Source organism: Lithobates pipiens, unplaced genomic scaffold, assembly GCF_037356315.1.
Source record: "Lithobates pipiens isolate NorthernLeopardFrog02 unplaced genomic scaffold, aLitPip1_a1.2 Scaffold_18, whole genome shotgun sequence".
In the NCBI taxonomy this organism is placed as follows: Eukaryota; Metazoa; Chordata; class Amphibia; order Anura; family Ranidae; genus Lithobates; species Lithobates pipiens.
In genome coordinates this window covers 293,413,367-293,437,780 of record NW_027507758.1, presented here as the reverse complement: position 1 = coordinate 293,437,780, position 24,414 = coordinate 293,413,367, and the positions used below count along the sequence as shown (strand labels likewise).

The 24,414-nt window shown below is 40.0% G+C and overlaps 1 protein-coding gene across 3 annotated transcripts in view; it reads left to right on the top strand.

The window, feature by feature from the left end:
- FIG4 (FIG4 phosphoinositide 5-phosphatase) overlaps positions 1–24,414 on the top strand; it is a 407,091-nt gene that overhangs the window by 276,859 nt on the left and 105,818 nt on the right. For all 3 annotated transcript variants that reach the window (XM_077487135.1, XM_077487137.1, XM_077487138.1), the window contains one exon: positions 1,364–1,559. In XM_077487135.1, the coding sequence (XP_077343261.1) occupies positions 1,364–1,559 (196 nt within the window). The remainder of the gene's footprint in view (positions 1–1,363; positions 1,560–24,414) is intronic.

Genomic DNA, 24,414 nt, shown 5'->3' with positions numbered 1-24,414 from the left:
GGTAAACAAAATAATCACATTTTTGCTTGCCCATATTTGGATGATGGAAGTCAGTAAAGCCTCACATCATTCACTAAGCTCTAAGGGGAAATTACCTTGCAATGTGCAATTTCCCTTACAAATTGAATAACCAATTTGCCATCAGTAAATCAAATCCTATATACTTATAGTTTGACTTGCCCCAACCAGCATCCCATCCGGCCACGGCCCTCTTGAAAGACACAACAGTTCTTTGTTTCTCTAACCACCTATAATGGCCCTTCTACTGAACCAGTAAAACTGAACATGTGGACTGCCATGCCATATTCAACATTAAGGCTCCAGGCAAGGGATTCTGTCAGGAGAAACTCCTCATCAGCAATAGAGTTATAATGGAAGTTTATTTCAGTGAGTTGTGCCAAATGTCACTGGCCATGGAATCCCCTGTCCTACATAGTCCAAAGTCAATTGTCTAATTGCTGTCCTCAGTCTTAGTATAATCCGGAGATTGGATGTGAAGAACTTTCCATGTTGGTACACAGAGGCATGTAAATACATTTTCAGGGGTTGTATTTTGTAAAAAAACAAACAGGTAGGCACTTATTTGAATACTTTGGAAGCAATTGCTTGTAGAAGCCAAAAGATTGTGCAACCTAACTACATTGATTCTAATCAATGTCTTTTTCAAGATCAGACAATGTAGGTGAAAACACAAACCTCTTCTTATCCAGTGAACAGGTGATCTTTCCACAGCCCAGGTGAAATGTGCACTTACCATAAGCAAGTGTCAGGCAAGCATTTAGTACACTGTAATACCCGCTGTTGGATATCTTCCACTTGTAATCGCCCCAGTAATTTCTCTCCAATACCATCGGGTTAAAAAGATACCAGAGAGTGTACTTAGTTTTGTTAAAAAGGGTTGCTAACAATAAAACGCATCCAAGTACTACTCTTATGTTGCGGGTGCCTGCAAGACACCAATACAATCAGCTCAGCTGCAATGCTCCGATGTTCGTTGCCACTAAACCAGTGTGCGTTCCACCCTTGGAGGAGGAAGGTGGGTGACAGACCGGATATGATGTCAACGGCTAAGCCTCAATGTATTTTGCATACTACGTGTCCTCCGGAAGCCTGTACCTACCTGTTTGTTTTCACATTGGTATATGAGGTATATTTACACTTTTTTGAGTGGGCAGCTGGTTTGTATTTGCACATCATAGTATTTGTATTATAATTTTTCATTGTCTGTATTGCTTTCAACACCTATTTGAGGAACTATATGAGGAGGCACCCTCATTCATGTACTTAATTTTTAAGTGGTTGTATTTTGCATAACATGCTAGACTAAGCTTTCCATTGGGCTAATGTAATTTTTATATTGCAGTAACAAGACAAATCGTGAAGAGACTGTATTACAGCGGAAAACTGCTGCAAGTGCTCCTCCTCCCCCAAGTGAGGAAGCTGTGTCTAGTAGCTCTGATGATGACTCCGGAACAGATAAAGAGGAAGAAGGGGCTGTGTCCCAGCGATCTACGCCTGTGAAAATTTCTGATGTTGGCGATAATACCAAAGCATCAGAGGTGAGAATTTATTGGAATTAAACTATTTATACTTAAGATAGAGGCAAACACCTAGTGGGGCTAGTCGTTTACCTACTAGAAGTCCTTTTGGTAGTAGACCATTGACATAAAATATAGGAAAAAAAATTATTTATTTTACATTTTTGGTATATCAGAATGATGTGTTGATTATTGTGTATTAATATGTATATCTTTGTTTAATCCCATGGTGGGACCCAATTACCTTATTTACTAGTGGATCCCCCATATGTGGCCCCAATGTTGGACAATATCTTTGCACTGTTCTTGCTGTGGGCAACATGAGGCATTCAGAAATCCTGATTAAATAAAGTCCATATTATACTGTGCCTGCTTGGAAATTGGACAAAAATCTTTCAACCTATCAAAGCTGTTCTATGTAGTAACTGGCTTTGACTATATTGGTTTGGGCCAAGAGGAGTTATGTCAATCTAAGCCATCAGTTGTGCAGATCAAACACTACATGATAGCACTACATCTTCAGTAAAATGAAACACAAACCGTACAACTATTGCATACAATTCTACAGCACAAGTTCACAAACTGTTAATATTTCTTTGCCAGATGAGCTAAGTGATGTGTGGGTACGTGAAATTAAATCAAGCAGGCATTTAATTACAGGAGTTGCAAAGCTTATTATTCTAAGTTATTCATTAGGAGAAATATTTAACTAGTTGTATAGAGGAAAAGCTATAACTGGTATCAACAGTATGGCAGAAGGTCTTTTTCAAGGGCATTACTAGAAATCACAGAATCATTTGTCAAATGTTTGATAGCCCAATCAAAAATTATTTTCAAATCCACAGTAAACATAATATTTAGTTTAATTTTCTTACTTTAAATTTATAGCAACATGCAAATGATTTTAGTATCCTTACATTTTTTTGTTTTTAGTCTTTTCTTTTTGTCCTTTCCAATTTTTCTTTTTCGCAATATGTCTTCATTACACTTTTTTCTTTTCTCTTTCTTTCTATTGTGTTTGCTCATATGTCTGTCTTGGTCTTTCCTCATATATCAGCAACCTTTTTCTTCCCTACTAGTGCTTCTGTTTTTCTGTATACCCATGTCTGTACATGTTCATTTTTTTTTCCTGTGTCTTTCACGTGTCATAAGAAGCAATTTTATTCAATGAATCATTTCAGATCTCAGTGGTGTGTTGCACTGCCGCTTGGTAAAGGTCTCAGATTTTCTGTGCATTTTCATGCATTATGATGCCCTAATGAATAATGAATTAGTGAAAAATGGACAAAAACTGACATAAATAGATGTGACCTAAATGAGGAGAGTTATGGCAAGCATTTTTAACAATACTCTCATCTCTCTCTCTCCTGATGTAAGGAGTGTCCATTGGTATTACTTTTTCCTTACTACTAATTCCTTGGATGACTGAAATTAGGAAAATCCAAGGAAAATAAAATCATCCAAGAAGTGCTGGGACTTTGACGTGAGTAAACACATAGTAGGGAGCCTACTCGCAACAGACAGGGCTTCCCTCCTGTGGGTACCCAAGAAGGTTACCAGAAGAAAACATGCAACAATGGAAGGAGCACCAGACCAAACAATAAGAGTCCAAATAATATATTGGCTTATACTTAAAGCCAAGGTATTTTGGGGGGACCAGAAGAAACTTCATTAGCGCTTCAATTAACAAAAAAGACCCTTAAATGGACTCAAAATAGGATCTTCTGTGTAAATCTACGTAGGGTAGCTAATTGCTGAACTAGGAGAGTCAAGCTGGCCATACATGGTTCCATTTTTTTTAATTCAGCAAGCAGCCTGAAAGAAAAAAACAAACAATTCCTCCATCAACACGTCTACAACAAGAACATACAATAAACTGCACAAATGTGAATGGGCACTTTTTAATTGACTGCTATAAGCTACGACACTGTGCACATATCTGTTGTTATTTGTCTGCAGAGTATATGACATTATGACATATTTGAGAATATTGTAATTTCTATAATCTTGCATAAAGGCCTCCCATCATCATGATGAACTTGAGGAGGCTTTACCTGGTTTAAATTATACAGAGTAAAAAAGTATTCAGCGTCTCAGTTCTCCATCTTAATTAAAATAGAATAAACTTCTTAACTGCCTTTGTTAATTAGAGCAACTGAGACTGTTATATTGGCGTTGAGTTGAGTTGAACCAGTGATACAGCATAGTAAACTTCTGAATAGAACACTTATGCCGCGTACACACGACCGGACTTTTCGACGGACTAGGTCTGACAGTCTTCCCGACGGACTTTCGGTGGAGGTCCGATGGACTTTGTGAACGAATGGACTTGTCCACACACGACCAGACTAAGTCCGTTGGAAAGTCTGATGGATTCGAACGTGATGACGTAAATGGGACTAAACAAGGAAGTTCAATAGCCAATAGCTGCCCTTACATCGTATTTGGTCCGTCGGACTAGCACACAGACGAACGGTTTGCACGCTAGAAAGCGGAGTCCGTCGGACAGATTTGAAACATGTTTTATTTCTAGGTCCTTCTGACTTTTGGGAAAAAAGTCAGCTGGAGCCCATACACGATCGAATTGTCCGATGGATTATGGTCCGCCGGACCTAGTCTGCCGGAAAGTCCAATCGTGTGTACACGGCATTAGGCGTTCAGTAAAGTTTTTCTACTCTAAGATTCATTTCTTTAGACAGGTACTTTATTAAACATTACAGAAATATTTGTTGTATTTAAAATATTCAAGTGTGGGCTGACAAACATTGTTGAGACCCAAGAGGTGATTTATAGCCCACTGTTGGCTTATTCTGGGTCACAGGAGTGCAAAAGTGCACTCCTGTGACCCAGAAGAGAAGTATGACCAAAAAAACTTCTATTTTAACCACTTGGCTTCTGGAAGATTTACCACCTTCAGGCCCAGGCCATTTTTTTGCAATATGGCACTGCCAATTGTGTTGTCGTGCAACACTGTACCCTAAGAAAATATGTCATTTTTTTTCCCACAAATAGAGGTTTCTTTTGGTATTTGATCACCTCTGCTTTTTCTATTTTTTGCGCTATAAACAAAAATTTGAAAAAAAACAATATTTTTTTACTTTCTGCTATAAAACACATCCAATAAAAAAAAAAATCAAATCTCCTCATAAATTTAGGCAAATATGTATTCTGCTACATGTTTTTGGTATAAAAAAATTGTGTGTGTTCTCTTCCCGGAACCTGCAAATTGACTTCTGCTGTGTACTGTCATAGCAGAAGCGGCCCACCGGTGGGGTGTGCGTGCCCTTTACACGCGGAAGTGCAGAATCAAGCATATATACGTGATCCTGCGCACAGATGCCACCCTGTAGCAGTAACACTAACTTAACCACTTCAATACCAGGTACTTATACACCTTCCTGCCCAAGCCAAATTTCAGCTTTCAGCGCTGTAGCAATTTGAATGGCAATTGCACGGTCATGCTACACTGTACCCAAACAATTTTTTTTTATCATTTTGTTCCCACAAATAGAGCTTTCTTTTGGTGGTATTTGATCACCTCTGCGATTTTTATTTTTTGCGCAACAAATAAAAAAAGACAGAAAATGTTGAAAAAAAAATGTTTTTCTTTTGTTTATGTTAAATTTTTTTGTAAATAAGTGCGTTTTCTTCTTTAATGATGGGCACTGATATGGCTGCACTGACGAACACTGATGGGCACCGATGAGGTGGCACTGATAAGTGGCACTGGTATGTAGCACTGATGGACACTCATAGGTGGCACTGGGCACTCATAGGTGGCACTGATGGGTACTTATGGGTGGCACTGATGGGTACTTATGGGTGGCACTGAGGGGTGGCACGGATGGGCACTGATGGGCATGGGTGGGCACTGATAGGTGGCACTGCTGGACACTGATGGGTGACACTGATGACACTGATGGCTGGCATTGCTGGGCATCACTTTTTATTTTGGTACATGATGGTGCCAGTCAGTGCCCATTTGTGGGCACTGACTGGCACAGATTGGGCATCATTTGCACATGTGGATGGCCATAGGGTACATACCTGGCCATCCACATTTTGCCCACTTCCCTGGTGGTCCAGGCGGCTTCCCTGGTGGTCTAGTGTGGGCACCTGAGGGGGGGCTGCGCTGATAAACAATCAGCCCAAACCCCCCTGTCAGGAGAGCCTCCGATCGGCTCTCCTCTAATTTTGTCTGTCAGACGCAAGTGAGCAAAAGCCGATCACCGGCTTTTCCTGTTTACATCATGATCAGCCGTGATTGAACACAGCTGTTTACGTAGTAAAGAGCCTCCACCGGAGGCTCTTTACCAAGATCAGTTTAGCGGTGTGTCAGACTGACACACCGCTCCACCGATCGCCGCGATGCGCGCCCCTACGGGCATGCAACGGCATGTTATCCTGAAGGACGTCATATGACACCCAGTCAGGATAACAGAACCACTTCCCGGATGTCAATTTGCTATTGACCGGGTGGGAAGTGGTTAAAGACAAAAAAAGTCTGTTCACTGTGAAAGGAAATGTTTCCCATAGCTTACTGAAAGAGGTAAAGCTCTGATGCCTTCCATCATCCAATCATGTGCAAAAGAGATTATTTTTTTCCCATTTTCCTTTCAACGGATTGGATAGTCTTAGCAAAGTGAATTAATCAAGCTAAGGGAAAATTCCCTTGCAAAGTAAACAGCCTATTGTTTTTAGTAAATCAAGCACATATTACCTGATTAAGATGATATATGTTTTTACAAAAACACCAGAAAAAATATAATGATTATTACTAACGTTACAGGGAATGGTTTCAGGGGGGAATTTTACTTAATCTGGCAGGGTACATGTTGCTTTGGTAGGAGAGTCCTGAATAAATTCACGCAGGATAAAAAAAGTGATGAAGTCACATGAGGTGACAGCTTGTTGTCTACTTTTGAAAATGGGTTACAATAAGTTCCTATATTCATACATTTCACTGTTGGAAAAACAAAATATACCAATTGAAATAAAACTGTGAAAGTTAATAGAATATTGCAGTAAGGTACATTTGTAATTTGTCTGGGATTTTATTATAATGGTTTCTGCTGTGCAAAATTGTAATTATTTGATACACTCATAAAGTGCAATTATTATCTGGAATAAAATGTTGTAGACATTGTCATAATCATAAGGGACATTAATACTATAAAAAAAAGAGTAGTATTCGATAGACAAATGAAAATTACTGCTTAGCAAAAAAGGTTAATTATCTTTTTTTTTCCTTACCTCGGTAAGGAAGTTTGACAGTTTGGCCTGTTAATGTTGAACACTATATATTGTATAGTGTGCTGTCTTTTTTTGCACAAGTAGTAGTGAAGTAAGCAAATCTATTTCAAACCACATTCTTGTAACTGAAGGCCCTCTCCACAAATTCCCAATAAAACTGGGCAATAGTGTTGTTGTCATCCTGCATATGGCAAGACAGAATAGAGGTTGTCTCCACCTCTTCCCCAATCCCAAGAAGAACAATTTAAAAATATGTGGAGTTCTGTATCACAAATAGATAGCTAAGATTCGTTTTCTGGTGATAGCTACATGCTGATAGGCTGAATTACACACTGGCTTACCATACCCTTTTAGATGATTCTGTCGTGAGATTTAACAGAAAACCGTTTCATGCTATGTAGTCGGATGCAATAGAATCTTCAATCAACTATGTCACTTTAACAGTATAACAAAAATAAAAAATGACTGACAATTACTAAATACAGGCTTCTAGAGATGCCTGCCAAAAGCTTGTAGCAGCTTTCATTGCCTCTATTATTATTATTATTATTATACACGTTTTATATAGCGCCATTGAACCTTAGGCCGTTTTGATCTGGTAAAGCTTTAGAGCTTTGGTAGTGCCAAAGTTGGCCCACTCCTCTGCCTCCCACATATTCTTATTGGTCCATAGGGCACCCCATCGCAGTGATGGGCAAATAGGAATGTTCAGGGGACCGAAGGGGGAGCAGGCAAGTTTTGACACTACCAGGGCTGGTTAGAGTTTTTTTTTTTTTTTTTTTTTTTACTGGTATTTGAACAGAGCAGGGGCGCTATATATATATTGTTAACGTTTAGACTCAAGAACAAAAATTTCATAATTTGCAGCTTACCAGTCCTCAGATGTAGTGGCTGCAGTTGTTTTCAATTTTTAGGATCCTAACACTTTTCTGCAGGAACAGAAAAATATATGTTGATCTTGATGTTAATCCACGTTCATGTACTTATATTTGTACAGAGCCTCACATTTTAACCACTTCAGCCCCGGAAGAATTTACCCCCTTCCTGACCAGATCACTTTTTGCAATTCGGCACTGCGCTGCTTTAACTGACAATTGCACAGTGCAAACAAAATTGATGTCCTTTTTTTCCCCACAAATAGAGCTTTCTTTTGGTGGTATTTGATCACCCCTGCGTTTTTAATTTTTTTTGCGATATAAACAAAAAAAGAGCGACAATTTTGAAAAAATTCATTATTTTTTACATTTTGCTATAATAAATATTCCCCAAAAATATATTAAAAAAAAATGTTTCCCTCAGTTTAGGCCGATACGTATTCTTCTACATATTTTTGATTAAAAAAAAAATTGCAATAAGTGTTTATTAATTAGTTTGCTCAAAAGTTATAGTGTTTACAAAATAGAGGATAGAATTATAGCATTTTTATTGATTTTATTAATTCATTTTTTTTTTATATTAATGGCTGTGATCAGTGTTTCTTTTTTTTGTGACTGTAACATTATGGCGGACACATCAGACATTTTTGACACATTTTGGGGTAATTTATACAGCAATCAGTGCAATTCAAATGCACCGATTCCTGTGTAAATGACACTGGTTAAACACTAGGGGGCAGTGTGTCCTGTGGGGGGGGGGGGGGGTGGCTATGTGTGACACATCACTGATCTCTGCTCCCGTTGACAGGGAGAAGAGATCAGTGACATTGTCACTGTCACTAGGCAGAATGGGGAGATGCTTGTTTACATTAGCATCTCCCCATTCTTCCTCCCTGTGAGGCGATTGCGGGTATCCCCGTGGTGATCGAGTCCGCAGGACCCGCAACCCGCCTCATGGAGCTTGCCATGGGCTTGTACTCGCTGGCCGCCTCAGGTACATGATTCAGCCTGTAGGAGCCCTTCTGCCGACGTATATCGGCGTGAGGCGGTCAGCAAGCGGTTATACAATATTATCAACCATCTTTTTGTGTGCTACACAACCCCTCCTCCCTATGTAATGGTAAGGAGAAGGGTTTGTAGTCTGAAACTGTAGAGCAGCCTGATGTTCCTCATCCATAGATGGGATGCAGTGAGTCGTGGTTACACTAACACAGGAAGTTTGTTGCTGACAGTATCACCAGGTGAAAATAAAGGAGCAAAACCTTAACAAAACAAACTAATGCAATCAAGATATAACATATTTGGTTTTGGCCTTACGTACACTTTAAGGGAATAAAGCTGAAGAGTGATGGAGATGCAGTTACAGTGGGGAAAATAATTATTTAATCCCCTGCAGATTTTGTAAGTTTTCCCACTTACAAAGAAATGAAGGGTCTATAATTTTTTTTTATCATAGGTGTATTTTAAATGATAGAGACAGAATATCAACCAACGATCCAGAAAAAAACATAATACAAATGTTATAAATTGAGTTGCAGTTCGGTAAATATTTTATCCCCAAGCAAAACATGACTTAGTACTTGGTGGAGAAATCCTTGTTGGCAAGCACAGAGGTAAGACGTTTCTTGTAGTTGGTTACCAGGTTTGCACACTTCTCAGTAGGGATTTTGGTCCACTCATCTTTGCAGATCTTCTCTAAATTCTTCAGGTTTCTTGGCTATCACTTGGCAACTCGAAGTTTCAGGTCCCTTCATGCATTTTCTATAGGAATAGGTCTGGAGACTGGCTAGGCCACTCCATGGCCTTAATGTGCTTCTTCTTGAGCCATTCCTTTGTTGCCTTGGCGGTATGTTTTGGGTCATTGTTATGCTGGAAGACCCATCCACAACCCATATTCAGTGTTCTGGCTGAGGAAAGAAGGTTCTCATCCAAGATTTTATAATACATGGCACCGTCATGCGACAAAGTCAGCCTGTAACTTTAGCAGAGAAACAGTCCCGTGCTTAACTGTAGGGATGGTGTTTTTTAGGGTCATAGGCAGCATTTATTTTCCTCCAAACACAGCGAGTTGAGTTAATGCCAAAGAGCTTAATTTTGGCCTCATCTGACCACAGCACTTTTTCCCAATCCTTCTCTGAATCATTTAGATCAGGGGTCTCCAAACTATGGCCCTCCAGTTGTTCAGGAACTACAATTCCCATCTTTCCTAGTCATGTCTGTGAATGGCAGTTTTAGATGCCACATGAGACCTGTAGTTCCGCAATAGCTGGAGGGCCGTAGTTGGGAAAATTATGATTTAAATGTTCATTGCCAAACCTTGCGGGCACTGCAGGATTTCAATTCATGGCGGGGTATTGTGTTACCAATGGTACTGGTCCCAACTGCCTTGAGATCATTCACAAGTGTAGTTCTGGGCTGATCCCCCCCAAGGCCAATTGATGGTTATTTTGTATTTATTCCATTTGTGAATAATCACTCCAACAGTTGTCTCCTTCTCACCAAGCTTGTTGCTGATGTTCTTGTAGCCCATTCCAGCCTTGTGCAGGTCTACAATCTTGTCCCGGGTGTGCTTTGACAGCTCTTTGGTCTTGCCCATGATGGTGAGGTTTAAGCCAAAGAAAGAGTTTATGCGGACAGGTGTCTTTTATACACATAACAGGTTGTCGTTAAGAGCACCTTCTTAAATTAACAGGACTAATCTGTGTACCACATGAGCACATACTGTGGAGCCAGAATTATTGATGGTTGGTAGGGAATCAAGTACTTATTTTACTCACTGAACTGCAACTCAATTTATAACATTTGAATCGTGTTTTTTTCTGGATTTACAGTTAATATTCTGTCTCTATCATTTAAAATACACCTATGATAACAATTATAGACCCTTCATTTCTTTGTAAGTGGGCAAAATTACAAAATCTGCAGGGGATCAAATATTTATTTTTCCCACTGTACATCCAAGTAGGGCTGCAACTAATGATTATTTTCATAATCGATTTATCGGATAAAAAAAAACTGAAAAAGGGGAGAAATATATACACACGTGTGTCCCCCAGTATAGATGACACATTCCTCCCCTCTTGCATGGTGTCACTGCCCCACCTCCTCTCAGTGCTCCCCTCCGGCGTCTCGGGTTTTCTCACCTCTTCATGGTGACAGCGGCTCCTCCTCTGTGTGCCGGGGTGGTGTGGTGCGGTGCGGAGTCTCAGTCCAGACCCGCCACACGTGACTCGGCCGACTCCTCCGGATGGAGCGAAGGGCACTCCGAAGCCGGGAGATGGATGCGCGCATGTGCAGAGCACAACCTCCAATCACGGCAGCGCTTGAAATCGGCCCGGCGAGGGCTTGCCACGCCTGCGCTCTGCAGCGGGTCTATCGGAAGGCTGCTGGGTAGACGGGGGAGGAGGAGCTGAAAGCAGCGCAGGCAGTTGCTTTTCACTGTGGAAATTTAGAGCCTAGGATTTATAGGATTTTGCAATGACTTGTTTAATTGTGGTGAAAATAAAAAGGTTAAAGTGATACTAAAGGATAACATTTTTTTTTTTTACGTTAAAATAAAAAAGGTTATATTTAGCCACTTTGTGCAACGATGACGCACAGGTCCCACACCTCCTCCTCTGGAAATCTTTTGCTTATGCTGTCTGCTCCTCCCACCTTCGGGTGCCTCCTTAGCAAGCGGGGTACTAAGCAGGTGCATTCCCAAGCCAGGCTGCGTGTGTTCATAGACACAAATAGTGCTGGTAAGCCACGTCTCTGCTCCCTCTTCAAATAAGTTGGATTCACACCTATGGCATTTTTAGTGCTTTTTGCATTTTGCAGATTTGCACTACAGTCCATTTAACATGGTTTCCTATGGAACACGTTCTGTATTGCAAATCTGCAAAATGCAGTAAAAATGCCATAGGTGTGAATCCAGCCTGACGAAGGCAAGCATAGGAGGAGGTAACAAGGCAGCTAGAGAGCAGGAGCATAAGCATAACAAAAATACCCTGTGCAGCTCTAGCATAAAACAATTTCTAGCAAGTGCTTATATTTCTCAATAGCTTAAGGTTTAAATGATGTGTAGCTTTGATATGAAAGCATTTGCAGCCTAAATCTTCATACTCTGGTTTACAGTGCTGACATCAATGTTAAATACAATGATAATTCTCCTCTCATCCAATTTCTCATTAGCATTACAGTATGCAGCATGCCACACTGGGGGTGACGTCAGCATGCAGCTCGCCACCGCCGCCGGGTGTACCAAGATGGCCGCCAGCTCCGGAGCTAGGCCGAAGCCGCGGCCTTTCCTAAGGCCGCGGCCCGCTCCGCGGATCACATGGTGCGGACCAACTAATCGATAATGAAAATCGTTGACAACGATTTTCATTATCGATTATTATCGATAATATCGATTAATTGTTTCAGCCCTACATCCCAGAGTACCATCTATATTTCTATTTACACTGTCCGGTTTCATCTATGGCTATGATTCCTTACTAGGCTAGAAAAATCAAAGAAGCATGCAGCTCAATTGCTACAGGTTCGTATACTAATATACTAATGATAATAATTTTATCCTTTGTTTACCCTTGGATTTATTGCACATAAAAAAATACTGACTACTACAAGATCTAGAACACTTCCAATCTATATCAAATTTAAAAATCAACCACTCTAAATCAAATGCCCTAAATATAACACTACTGTTGGAATCAATGCCACTTTGCCAAAGAAAACTTTCCCTTTACATGGGCAAAAAATACAATAACCTACTTGGGTAGTCAAATACCCACTAAATTATTAGAGCTATTCAGCTGAAATTTTACCCCTGTCCTTAAAGGAACATACGAGGACCTAAAATGATGGAACTCCTTAAATGTCTCCTGGTTTGGTAGATCCTCATTAATCAAAATGTCAATTTTGCCCAAATTCCTATACATTATGCAAACTATTACCATCAGAATACCAGCTACATTCTTTAACTCCTTCAGACAAGCCTGTTCTACTTTCATATGGAGGAGTAAACCTCCCAGAATAAATCGCACAAGACTTACTCTACGTAAACTCAATGGAGGAATAGCACTCCCAGACCTACACAAATACCACCAGGCATCCCTCTTAGCAAGAATAGTAGACTGGAACATACATAAGCAAGTCAAAGACTAGGTAACATTGGAACATTTGCAATCCCCACATAACTTAAGATCTCTACCATGGATACAGTCAAATCACCATCCCCCCGCAATCAAACCACATCCTCTGCTCTACATTAGAGATTTTCCAAGAAGCTTTTAAAACGAACAACCCAACACCTTGGTTGGGCCCCTTTACCCCGCTAAAGTCCAACCCAGACTTCCTCCCAGGACTAGAACAAAACTTACTCTCCAAAATCTGGCCCCATAAAGACATCTTATCCAAACACTTCTTTAAAAGGGGTTCTCTCCTATATAGAGATGAACTCAACATTGATATCAATCCGAAACTAGATTCCACAATGGAATTACTTGCAAAATAAACACTATTCAACCAGACGGGAGTCATCTCTGGCTTGGATAAGAACTCCCACGGATTCTTTGCTAAAAAAAAAAAAACGCACAAAGACACCTCATATCAAATCTATACCTCTGTCTTTTTGAGGGGAAAAAATATTTCTCCAGTATGTCATGCCAAGCATGAGAACAACACCTTAACCACTTTCAGACTGGACCATTTTGCTGGCTTAAGACCAGACCACTTTTTGCAATTCGGCACTGCCTCGCTTTAACTGACAATTGCGGGGTCATGCGATGTGGCTCCCAAACAAAATTGACATCCTTTTTTCCCAAAAATAGAGCTTTCTTTTAGTGGTATTTGATCACCCCTGTGGTTTTTATTTTATGCGCTATAAACAAAAGAGCGCCAATTTTGAAAAAACGCATTATATTTTACTTTTTGCTATAATAAATATCCCCCAAAAATATGTAAAAAAACATTTTTTTCCCTCAGTTTAGGTCGATACGTATTCTTCTACATATTTTTGGTAAAAAAAATTGCAATAAGTGATTATTGATTGGTTTGCGCAAAATGTATAGCGTTTACAAAATAGGGGATAGTTTTATGGCATTTTTATTAATAATTTTTTTTTTTTACTAGTAATGGCGGCGATCAGCGATTTTTATTGTGACTGCAACATTATGGCGGACACATGGGAAATGTTTTACACATTTTTGGGACCATTGTCATTTATACAACAATCAGTGCTATACAAATGCACTGATTCCTGTGTAAATGACACTGGCAGTGGAGGGGTTAACCAGGGGGTGGCAGTGTAGGGGTTAAGTGTGTCCTAGGGGCGTGTTACTAACTGTGGGGGGCTGGGCTGTGTGCTAGTGAACACTAATCTCTGCTCCAATCACAGGGAGCAGAGATCAGTGTCACTTGTTGCTAGGCAGAATGGGGAGATGCATCTCCCCATTCAAGCTCCTTGTGAGACGATTGCAGGTATCCCCATGGTGATCGAGTCCGCGGGACCCATGACCGGACTCACGGGGGGTCCCGACCGGCACGCGTGTGCGCCACCGGCAGGGCGGTAATTTCAAATGGACGTACCTGTACACCAATTTGCCTGTCCGTGTCATTCTGCCAATGTACATCGTCGTGCGCCGGTTGGCAAAGTGGTTAATTTCAGCTTAACTAATACTGAATGGGAAACCATATACAGGTATGCACATAAAGGATCGTTAAATGTAGCTACTCAAGAATGCGGGTACAAAATACTCACAAGATGGTACAAAACACCTGTTTTGCTAAACAAATTATCATCCCAGACATCAAATAGATGCTGGAAGTGTTAAAAAAGGCGGGATCGATGATGCATATATGGTGGTCATGCCCCATGATCCAGGAATTCTAGAGGATGGTTCATGACAGCATCACCTCAATCACATCTGAAAATCTGAACTTTAATGCAGCGCAATACCTCATACATCATACCACTATTCCCAAAGAACAATACATTAAATCATTACTGATGTTCATGATCAACGTAGCGAGACATTGTATACCTTGCCACTGGCACTCAAATGGCACTCAAATAATCATTCCTTCTAAAAAGGAATGGTTCCGCAGAATTAATAACCTAGAAAAAAATAGAAGAGCTTATTTGTATATCACAGGAAGGAATATCTAAATTCACCTCCACATGGTACACATGGTACAACTGGATACAATTCAAATCCTCCTCGGCCTATGAAGCAACTTCTGTATAACCATGGAAAACAATAGAATACACTAGGCATTGGAGGTAGAAAGATAAAAACAAAGAAAAGGGAAAACTCTGATACTAAAAGAACCCCTCCCCTACCCCCCCCCCTTTTTAATTTAATTTATTTTTATTTATTTTTTATTATTGCAATATTCAAAAATTGCAATTTTCTAAGCTCACATTACTAATGTAAGCAAAAATTTGAATAACACATCTACAAACTAGAATACAAAATCAATATATAAATGAACAGTGCAGTATGCATATCCCGGTAAAGTACTAATTGATTCCTAAATAATAATATCCTTTTTTGCAAAAACAGAATGTTTTTCTCTATCATTGTACCTTAATGCTTGCAAATGTTACATTGAAATGTTGTACAATTTTTGTATGTCCATTCAATAAAAATTTATGAAACAAAAAAAAAATTGCTGACATGCCTCAGTTTATAGGAGATGCTAAAAAAAAGTCAGTGGAAAATCACTTAAGTATCATAGGCTATAGTCTTTTTTTAAAATATATTTTAGGAGTTTTTGGAGAGAATGGGGTGAACTTGGGTGAAAAAGACCCCTTTTAGGCACTGTAGGCTACATTAATTTCTAATTTCTCTTAAAGAAAGCCTCATTGTTAGAATTGTATGTAAGGTAACCTTAAAGTACCTGTGACCCAATTACTGTTAACTTGCTCATATGTCATTTTCATATGTCTGTCTTTCGTTACTCAATATGAGTGCTTTGATGCTTTGCAAATGATTCACTAATTAACAAATATCATGTTATTTTCACTGGTTCCTTTGAGTTATGGTTAAGTGTCCCTTTCCTGACTCACTTGAAATGGAGACGTAACATGTTAGGGTCAGTTATACTTCCAGTAGCAAACAATAACAGTTTATCTGTACAATTTAAGAAACTTAAAAAAATGTGATTGTGCTCAACCATAAAGAGTTGCCAGGCAAACTTTTACAGATATTCCATGTTGATGATCACTGTTCTTTCTGTGGTCTGGTACCTAGGTGACCCTTCGTATGATTTTTCCATTACTAGGAAAAGCAATCAGAAAGCTTCAGCTGTGACTGGAATGGAAGAGCAATTTTTTTTTTCTGGTGACAGAGTCATTTTGCAGTAGCATGACCCCACAGCTGGAACATTCAGAGCACCTTTTCATCTGAAATTTTGTTAGAAGAAATTTTAAGATACATTTATTTTTCACAGCGAGATCTTTTCACCAATTTTGTTTTGTGTGTTGACTAATGCGTTCGGGTAACACCATTTTACTGCGTCCTTTACATCCTACAGTTCCAGTTAAGGTAAAATTAGGCCAAAGCTAAGAGAAATATATTATAATGCATTGCATGCAACACCTGTTTATTCATAGAGTTTAAGTAAATAGCTTTACATGTGCACTTGAGTTACTTTGTCCTGGCATGCACCCACGGTATGCTGAGATTATACACTGAGCTCCATATGTATGGCTCAGTGCTCAATTAGATAAAAAAAAAAAATAGAATCTCTTCTGCCAAAAAAGTTACCTGCTAGCATTTAAAGCAGAACTCCAGTTTATATTTTCCCTGTATTCTCTTCATTCCCTCCATATAGCCTTGTTTAAAACAGTATCTCACAAAAGTGAGTACACCCCTCACATTTTGTAAATATTTTATTATATCTTTTCACGTGACAACACTGAAGTAATGCTTTGCTACAATGTAGAGATGCACGATTCTGGCTAAAATGAGAATCACTATTTTTTGCGTAGAAGATAGATCGCGATTATCTCACGATTCTCGAAGCGTAACATCATCTTTCATGTTAAAACAAAAAAAAAAAATTGGGATTACTTTACTGTTTCGTCTTTTTTTTTTATTCATTGAAGTGTATTTTTCCCCAAAAATTGCGTTTGAAAGACCACTGGACAAATACAGTGTGACATAAAATATTGCAGCAATTGACATTTTATTCCCTAGGGTCTCTGCTAAAATATATATAATGTTTGGGGGTTCCAAGTTATTTTCTAGCAAAAAATATTGATTTTAACTTCTAAAACAAGTGTCAGAAAAAGATGTAGACTTTAAGTGGTTAAACTTCCTGCATTTCCAGGTTGTTAAAAACTTGGCAGGCTGCCTGGATTTTCTCTTTACACATAGAAGGTTATCTCTTTGAACTAAGAAGGAAGAGTTAGTTACAATGTTTCATGTCAAAAACTTGGCAGGCTGCAATGTTTTCTTTTGAAAGCTGAGTGAGTAGAAAAGTCTCTCCACTTGTTACATGAAAGAATGGAAAACTCTGCAATAGAGATCGTCAGGGGGGTTGAATCGAGATCACGATTTTTTAACGATTAATTGTGCAGCTCTACTACAATGTAAAGTATTGAGTGTACAGCTTGAATAAGAGTGTAAATTTGCTGTCCCCTCAAAATAACTAAACACACAGCCATTAATGTCTAAACCGCTGGCAACAAAAGTGAGTACACCCCTAGGTGAAAATGTCCAAATTGGGCCCAATTAGCCATTTTCCCTCCCCAGTGTCAAATGACTTGTTAGTGTTACAAGGTCTCAGGTGTGAATGGGGAGCAGGTGTGTTAAATTTGATGTTATCGCTCTCTCACTCTCTCATACTGGTCACTGGAAGTTCAACATGGCACCTCATGGCAAAGAACTCTGAGGATCTGAAAAAAAAGAATTGTTGCTCTACATAAAGATGGCCTAGGCTATAAGAGGTTCGTCAAGACCCTGAAATTGAGAGGCAGCACAGTGGCCAAGATCATACAGCGGTTTAACAGGACAGGTTCCACTCAGAACAGGCCTTGCCTTGGTCAACCAAAGAAGTTGAGTGCTAGTGAGGGTAGGTGCTTTCCAGATCCAGCATCACAGAAGAGACACTGGGGTGTCCCTGTGGAAGAGTCTACGAGCGCTGTTTGTCAGCGGATAGCTGAAGCCTCGAAGGACCTGGGGAGGGCACGGCTATGTAACTCTGTGTAGGAGTTTTTTCCGGAGCTGTCAGAGTGGGGAGCCACCTACCATTATGTCTGGCAAATCAGAACGCGTTTCGAAAGGCACGGCCACACCTCCTTCAGCTAATTCTAAACCTACTGATGGGAACTCTTACCTACACAGAAGAAGTTGTCATCACAATGGATTACTAACATTTCATACAGCCAGTTCTGTCTTTAAAGTGTAATTGTAGCTCCATTAAAGGTTACAAAGCCCAGAGCCAAGTTCTCTGCAAAAAATCTTTGGAGAAAGGTCATCGGGAAGAAGACATCAATCTAGCCTTCCAAAAATATCTTCAAAAATACTCGATAGAGTCCCATCACGAGGATACAATGAACAAGGAAAACACAGTTTATCACCATATATAACTAGAATATGGAAAGCACCTACCCTCATTAGCAAGTGCACCTTTTATACTGTCAATATTTTGTATTTTAATCAAATAAAATTATGCTGCAATAGGATTTGCCTGGCTATTCTTGCCCTTCTTTGCCTTCCTTTTTCCAGAGTGATTGGGTCCCCCAGCACGCGCCTGAAGCATCCTCGAGTCTCAGAGTTGACTAGAACATTATGTTCAACTTGTTTTTTTCAGGACTTTGATCGATCATTTTTTACAAAAACTTTTATGTTTTTTATTTTTTTTTATTACATTTTTTTTCTACAATATATTTTTATTGTTGCTATTGATGAACCAGCATACTTATGCATGTCCTCCCACAATTTTTTTTTAAAGCAGGCGTTTCATCGCTGAGCATACACCATTGCTTTATGTGTATTTTTTCTGATGGGCTGGCCAAGTGTGCCTCCAGACCTAAACCTTATTGAGTATCTGTGGGGCATTCTCAAACAGAAGGTGGAGGAGCGCAAGGTCTCTAACATCCACCAGCTCCGTGAAATCGTCATGGAGGATTGGAAGAGGACTCCAGTGATGTAAAAATTAACACTGCACTACCACAAAAGAATAAGTAAGGGGGATCTACTAAAAGGCTTTTCTTATTTTATTTTTTCTTAATATTTATTGTTGGTAATATATTTAGGTAATATGTGCATATATATATATATTGAAGTTGCAATTCTGTTTTTCAAAAAGCAATATTTTTGTTTCTTTATGAAACTTGGGGGGGTTGATTTACTAAAGGCAAATCCACTGGGCACTACAAGTGCACTTGGAAATGCAGTTGCTTTAGATCTGAGGGGGACATGCAAGGAAAATAAAAAACTGCATTTTTGCTTGCACATGATTGGATGATAGAAATCAGCAGAGCTTCCCCTCAGATCTACAGTGACTGCACATCCAAGTGCACTTGTAGTGCACAGTATATATCACAATGGCTAAATCTGTGTCTGTAGTGTATGTACAAACCTAAATATTATAAATAATAACATGTTATTAGATTTTTCCTCCAGGAGTATATAATGAGTTTGGAAATTCTAGAGAAATTCTTAAATAATGCATCACAATTTAACTAAACCCATTAGTTAACTATAATTCACTGGAGATTTTAGTTGACTAAAATACAACTAAAATGAAAACAATTCAGATGACTTAAATACAACTTAACTAAAATGGCAAGACTATCACTAAAACTAAATCGAAAATTTGACTTCAAAATTAACTTTGTCACTTAAAGTTGTCAGAAATGTAATACAATCTTTTACCTACAACATAGAGCATTCTTGCAAATCGTCATATACAATTTTCATATACAATAAATGTCATGTACCCTAGATCTTTTTTCTGAGTTTAAATTACCCTTTTTTTCAAGGCAAAACAAGAAGTTCACTTCAGTGCTGCCCTTCTCAGGTGCACATAATTACCTGCCTTTGTGTCCTGCCCCTCCGTTCAGCTGTGGGGAAGGAGGAAGGGCAACCCTGTATAAGCCCAAGTCAGTTTTCCACTTGAAGCACACACAGGGTTGCCTGAGGCCCTACCCCATGTGACAGTCCTCTAGGAAGAGAGAGAACAGCGCTTCTAAGTGTAGCAGGTTAAATTGCTTTAATAGTTACAAAGTAGAACACTCACATGAGTAGATGAGATCCCTCTTGTAAACAAAGTCCCCTTGTACGGTTCCCAGGTGGTCCCACAGTGAGTCTCTGTTGTCCCACAAGGCAGGCTGGTGACTGAACCGGTGGATTCCAGCATTAGATGCAGTGCTTGTGGGAGCAGAGGATGCTGGAGACAGGAGGATGATGTCTCTTCTGGGTTTGCAGGCAGGGGAGATGGCTCCTGTTCGGAGCATGTGTGCTCCTTCATCAGGCCTGTTCTCTCTGCTTATCTACAGAGTATCTTCTAGCTCTCACTGGAACTGGCTGCTTTACAAGTGTTGGCATCCCTTAGATTTTACCACCAGGGACTATCATTTACATACAACAATGGACTGTACATTGCCCAGCCTGCCATATTGCCATAGTGCTATAGCCGTATAGGACTCTCACCTTTGTGCACCAAATATCTACCCCTGGCAGTCCTCTGTCAATCACCAAGCAATCCCCACTGTCACATGGGAGTGAGTCACATGCTCTTCATACTCAGAAGTACCAAGTATTGTCTTTAATCCCAGGAGTTGAATGGAGTGGTGGGAGAGTGAAGATGTGCTCCTGGGGGACTAGGCTTTAAAGTGAACTCACTTTAACCACTTCAGCCCCAGAAGGTTTTACCCTCTTCCTGACCAGGCCATTTTATGCGCTACAGCACTGCGTTACTTTAACTGACAAATGCGCAGCCATGCAACGATGTAGCCAAATAAAATCAATGTGCTTTTTCTGCCACAAATGGAGCTTTTTATATTTTATATTTATTGCGTTGTGAACAAAAAAAGACCGTCAATTTTGGAAAAAACACAATATTTTTAACTTTCTGCTATAAAACATATTCAATAAAAAATTTAAAAAATCTAATTTCTTCATCGATTTACGTCAGTATTTATTGTGCTACATATTTTTGGTAAAAAAAAATCCCAATAAGCTTATGTTGATTGGTTTGTGCAAAAGTTATAGTGTCTACAAACTATGGAATATTTTTATGGAATTTTTATTTATTATTATTATTATTATTATTATTATACAGGATTTCTATAGCGCTGACAGTTTCCGTAGCGCTTTACAATATTTACTTATTTATACTAGTAATGGTGGGAATCAGTGGTTTTTAGCGGGACTATGACATGTGTGATGGACAAATCGGACACCTAACTGACACTTTTGACACTTTTTGGGGACCAATGGCACTAATAGTGATCAGTGCTAAAAACTATACACTGTCACTGTACTAATGACACTGGCGGGAAGAAGTTAACATCAGGGGTGATCAAAGGGTTAAATGTGTCCCTAGGGAGTGTTTTCTAACTGTGGGGGGAGTCCTTTGACTGGGGAAAGAAAGAGACCCGTGTTCCTGCTTGGCAGAAACACAAGATCTCTCTCTTTCCCTCTAACAGAATGGCGATCTGCCTTGTTTATGTAGGCAGACTGCTGTTCTGCCTCTCTATGAATGATTGCCGGATTTCCCCTGACCTCGTGCACGAAATCTCGTAAAGGTACGTGATTTTGCGCTGCCGGACTGCCCTGCCAGAGTCTATACAGTGGGGCAAAAAAGTATTTAGTCAGCCACCAATTGTGCAAGTTCTCCCACTTAAAAAGATGAGAGGCCTGTAATTGTTGTCATAGGTATACCTCAACTATGAGAGGCAAAATGTGGAAACAAATCCAGACAATCACATTGTCTGATTTTTGAAAGAATTTATTTGCAAATTATGGTGGAAAATTAGTATTTGGTCACCTACAAACAAGCAAGATTTCTGGCTCTCACAGACCTGTATCATCTTCAAGAGGCTCCTCTGTCCTCCACTCATTACCTGTATTAATGGCACCTGTTTGAACTCGTTATCAGTATAAAAGACACCTGTCCATAACCTCAAACAGTCACACTCCAAACTCCACTATGGTGAAGACCAAGGTGCTGTCAAAGGACACCAGAAACAAAATTGTAGACCTGCACCAGGCTGGGGAGACTGAATCTGCAATAGGCAAGCAGCTTGGTGTGAAGAAATCAACTGTGGGAGCAATAATTAGAAAATGGAAGACATACAAGACTTATAATCTCCCTCGATCTGGGGCTCCACCCAAGATCTCACCCCGTGGAGTCAAAATGATCACAAGAACAGTGAACAAAAATCCCAGAACCACACGGGGGGACCTAGTGAATGACCTGCAGAGAGCTGGGACCAACGTAACAAAGGCTACCATCAGTAACACACTAGGCAACCAGGGACTCAGAACCTGCGGTGCCAGACGTGTCCCCATGCTTAAGCCAATACATGTCCGGGCCCATCTGAGGTTTGCTAGAGAGCATTTGGATGATTCAGAAGAGGATTAGTAGAATGTCATACGGTCAGATGAAACCAAAGTAGAACTGTTTGGTAGAAACACAACTTGTCGTGTTTAGAGGAGAGAGAATGCTGAGTTGCAACCAAAGAACACCATACCCACTGTGAAGCATGGGGGTGGCAACATCATGCTTTGGGGCTGTTTCTCTGCAAAGGGAACAGGACGACTGATCCGTGTACATGAAAGCATGAATGGGGCCATGTATCGTGAGATTTTGAGTGCAAACCTCCTCCCATCAACAAGGGCATTGAAGATGAAACGTAGCATGATTTCAGCATGACATTGATCCCAAACACACCGCTCGGGCAATGAAGGAGTGGTTTCGTAAGAAGCATTTCAAGGTCCTGGAGTGGCCTAGCCAGTCTCCAGATCTCAACCCCATAGAAAACCTTTGGAGGGAGTTGAAAGTCCATGTTGCCCAGCGACAGCCCCAAAACATCACTACTCTAGAGGAGATCTGCATGGAGGAATGGGTCAACATACCAGCAACACTGTGTGACAACCTTGTGACGACTTACAGAAAACATTCAACCTCTGTCATTGCCAACAAAGGATGTACAGTATAACAAAGTATTGAGATGAACTTTTGCTATTGACAAAATACTTATTTTCCACCATAATTTGCAAATAAATTCTTTCAAAAATCAGACAATGATGACAATTACAGGCCTCTCTCATCTTTTTAAGTGGGAGAACTTGCACAATTGGTGGCTGACTAAATGCTTTTTTGCCCCACTCACTGTATGCGGTAGGCGATCCGGAAGCGGTTAAACGGTTGTATGAAAAGCCCAAACTGGAGTTGGGTAGGTTTACACACCCTGTCGATTTTTTTTTTTTTTTTATGCTACCTGTGTCTGTGCAGAGGGGATTCACCCCTCTATTTGTCATGGTGACAACTATCAAGAGACTGAAAGTAATGAGGAATCCAACATCAAAAATTCTCACTGAAACAAGAATAGTGGGAAAATCTTCCACTGGGGGCACCTGTTCTGGTGAAAACTGTGTGAGTAAAATCTCCCTTCACTTCCTGCTGTCTCTGTGAAGAAAAATCTCCCCAATGGGTTTTTATACAAAAAAATTTAAAAAAAGCTAGACAAATTACATACTTGGCTCCTCACAAATTAAAGTGGTTGTACAGGCTTAAAGAAGAACTCAACTCAAATTCAAAATGTGTGTTATAATATTAATAAGATATTTTCGGAATAAAATAAAAATCTAAAATATATGGATATCGGCATGTGAAACATCAATTTTTTTTCTATTACATTTTTTTCAAAGTGAACATACAGTATACTTTAACCATTTGCTTACTGGGCACCTAAACCCCCCTCTTGCCCAGACCAATTATCAGATTTTAGCACTGTCACTCTTTGAACGACAATTGCGCGGTCATACAACACTGTACCCAAATTACATTTTTATCATTTTTTTTTTCCCACAAATAGAGCTTTCTTTTGGTGGTATTTGATCACCTCTGGGTTTTTTATATTTTGTTAAAAAAATCAAAAAAGACAGAGATTAAAAAAAAAAAATACAAAACCGTTTTATATTTTGTTAATAATTTTTGCAAACAGGTCATTTTTCTCCTTCATTGATGTACACTGATGAGGCTGCACTGATGGACACTGATAGGCTGCACTGATGGGCACTAATAGGCGGCACTGATGGGCACTAATAGGTGGCACCGATGGGCACTAATAGGCAGCACTGCTGGGCACTGATGAGGTGGCATTGGTAGGCACTGGGTGGTACTGAAGGGCACTAAAAGGTGACACTGATAAGTGGCAGTGATGAGCACTGATCAGCACTGGTAGGTGACACTGATAGGCAGTACTTCTAGGTGCCACTGATTGGTACCACTGGTGGGCATTGATAGGTGGCACTGATTGCTGGCACTTATGCACTGATTCATGGCATTGTGTGGGCACCAGCAGGTAGCACTGGAAGGCGGTACTGGTGGGCACAGATGAGGCGGCTTCGCCTCTTCCTCTTTTGACTGGTATCCTTTGCATTGAAGCCAATTAGCGATCTTCTGTTTACATCACGTGATCAGCTGTCATTGGCTGACAGCTGATCACGTGGTAAGGGGCCGGGATCTGTGATTGACTCAGTGATCACAGGGCGCGCAGGGAGCGTGCAAAGGGGAGGACCTCC